The 2,215-nt window shown below is 43.2% G+C and overlaps 1 protein-coding gene across 1 annotated transcript; it reads right to left on the bottom strand.

Annotated features, from left to right (window-relative positions):
- Positions 1 to 379: 379 nt before the first annotated feature.
- LOC149179260 (uncharacterized) lies at positions 380 to 1,105 on the bottom strand. The gene has a single exon (XM_089422405.1). The coding sequence runs from the start codon at positions 1,103 to 1,105 to the stop codon at positions 380 to 382; it is 726 nt and encodes a 241-aa protein (XP_089278531.1).
- Positions 1,106 to 2,215: the final 1,110 nt, after the last annotated feature.

The raw sequence follows: 2,215 nt of genomic DNA, 5'->3' as shown, positions 1-2,215 counted from the left end.
TGATTCCTTGCTCATTATTTACAAAGGAGATTTGGTTGATCATGCGCCTTTGGACTGTTGTTTTGTGAAAGAATTTTGTATTCTTTTCACCTTCCTTCAGCCACCTAATCCTCGACTTCTGCCTCCACAAGGTTTCTTCCTGCAGGTCTCTTTCCAGTATTTGCTTTTCTATAGCTTGTTCCTGTTGTGTCAACTCCTCAGAACGGCCATCAGAAATTATTATTTGTTGAGTGTCCTTCATTTTTTGAATGAGGATTTCCTTTGATTTGAAAATATTACCAAATGTGGATTTATTCCAATGTTTTATTTCCTCTTTGAGATACTTCAGCTTCTTTTGGAACAGGGCCATTCTTGTCCCCTCCGATGCATTAAAATTTTTCTAGGTTGTCTTTATAAATTCATGGAAGTTCGGATGCGATAGCCAGAAAGATTCAAATCTGAATGGCCTCCTTATACTTTTGCCTAGTCTGTTCCAGTTTAAGGCAATAGGCCAGTGGTCCGATCCTGAATATGGTAGTATTGAGGCTATAAATTCTCCCCCCAAATGCACTGCATTGTCAGAAATTAGGAAGCGATCCAGTCGCGAGGCCACTTGCGTCGGTTCCATTCTCTTGTTACTCCAGGTGTAAAGGCCATTTTCAGTTGGAAGGTCTATCATCCAGTTGTCTTGAATGAAATCTTTGAGTAAAGTACCGTCTCTGTTGATTCTACATCGTCCTCCTCTCTTTTCCTCCAGGGTTGCTATCATATTGTAGTCTCCACCGGAGATCCATAGCAGATGCGTTTGGTTTGCATTAAGCTGTGTTAATGCATCCAGTATATCAGCTTTCTGCTGGCTTTCTTGTGGAAAATATACATTTGTTATATGCCCATTGATGTTTGTGCCAATTAGATGAAACTTGGCTTGGATGAAATTTCTGTTTGCATGTATAGTATCCAACTGTATCATTCTTGCGTCCCAGAGGATTGCCAAGCCTCCTGAGGCACCCTGAGCTTCCACTGCTGTGACCTGCCCTGCCGGCCAGGCCTTGGCTGCTACTTTTTCTAAAACTACCTGTTTACATTTAGTCTCTTGCAGGAAAAGAATTGCTGGTTTTTCTTCCATTATCATGTTTTTTAGGAGTCTACCTTTCTTCTGGCCGTTAAGCCCTCTAATATTCCATGATATCAATTTCATTGGGAAGGTTTGGGGTTGATGTTAAAATACCTGGTTAGCTGGGCGTATTTGCCTGAATCCACCAGGACCTCTCCAACCTTGATGGTTCTCTCCAGAGTGGACTTCCTTCCTCTCTTTTTGTTGTCCTTTGAAATAAACTTCCCATCCCATTGGCTGCCTGTTTGAACCCCGAGCGAATATTTCTTCTGGGCTTTATGTGGAACCTCCACTAGGTTGTCCACTTGCGTTTCTGTTATCTTATCGAAGTTCCTAGTTCTACAAGCATGCTCCAGACCAAGAATGTCCAGTTCCCCTATGTCAAATGTTTCTGTATCTTCATCCATGTTTTGGGCCTCTTGATGGCTTTCTTCTTCTTCCCATGCTTTTATAGAGCCTGAATCCGTTGTGTCTATTTCCATCTCTGGTTGGCTCCAGATTTTCGTTTTGGTGCTATGGGTGTTTCCTTCCTGTGCCTCATTTTTTCCTTTAGATGGCGCTTTGGGTTCCTCAGACTTTTCTAGATTTGAGATGCGCTTGGATGAAAGGGGATCTTGGACGTGTTGCGCATCCTCTACAAGAACAGCAAAGTTGTTACTTGTTGAAGGCTTTGAGGGATCCTTCGGGGCCTGCCTATTCTGAGATGGCTGTTTCTTATTTCCTCTTCTTCGGTTTGCTACTTTGGTAAACCCATCTGTCGTTTGTTTGTCCTAATCTTGTTCCGTGAACTTACTATTTAGCGGACAATCTCGGAACAGGTGCCCTAAGGCATGGCATTTTCTACACCTAAAAGGCACATGTTCATAGTCTATTAACTGGATCCATTCTACATCTTCATGAGAGAGTTTTACCTTGTCAGGCAGAGGTTCCTTTCGGTCCATGTAGACGCAGATCCGGGCATAGGAGGTGTACTTCTTCGTCTTAGTTTCTTCTGCTACCCTGACAAAGTCCCCGAAAACCTTCCCAATCTCCTGAAGCAATTCTTCCTCCCAGTACTCCCATGGCAATGAGTATAGCCTGATCCAAACTGGTGCCCAGCTCAGATCCTCCTTATCTGGGTTA

This window comes from Pinus tabuliformis, chromosome 4_1, assembly GCF_031772625.1.
Source record: "Pinus tabuliformis cultivar Carrire ecotype Pingquan chromosome 4_1, CPIR1, whole genome shotgun sequence".
NCBI classification, from domain to species: Eukaryota; Viridiplantae; Streptophyta; class Pinopsida; order Pinales; family Pinaceae; genus Pinus; species Pinus tabuliformis.
This window is presented reverse-complemented; position numbering and strand designations above follow the sequence as displayed.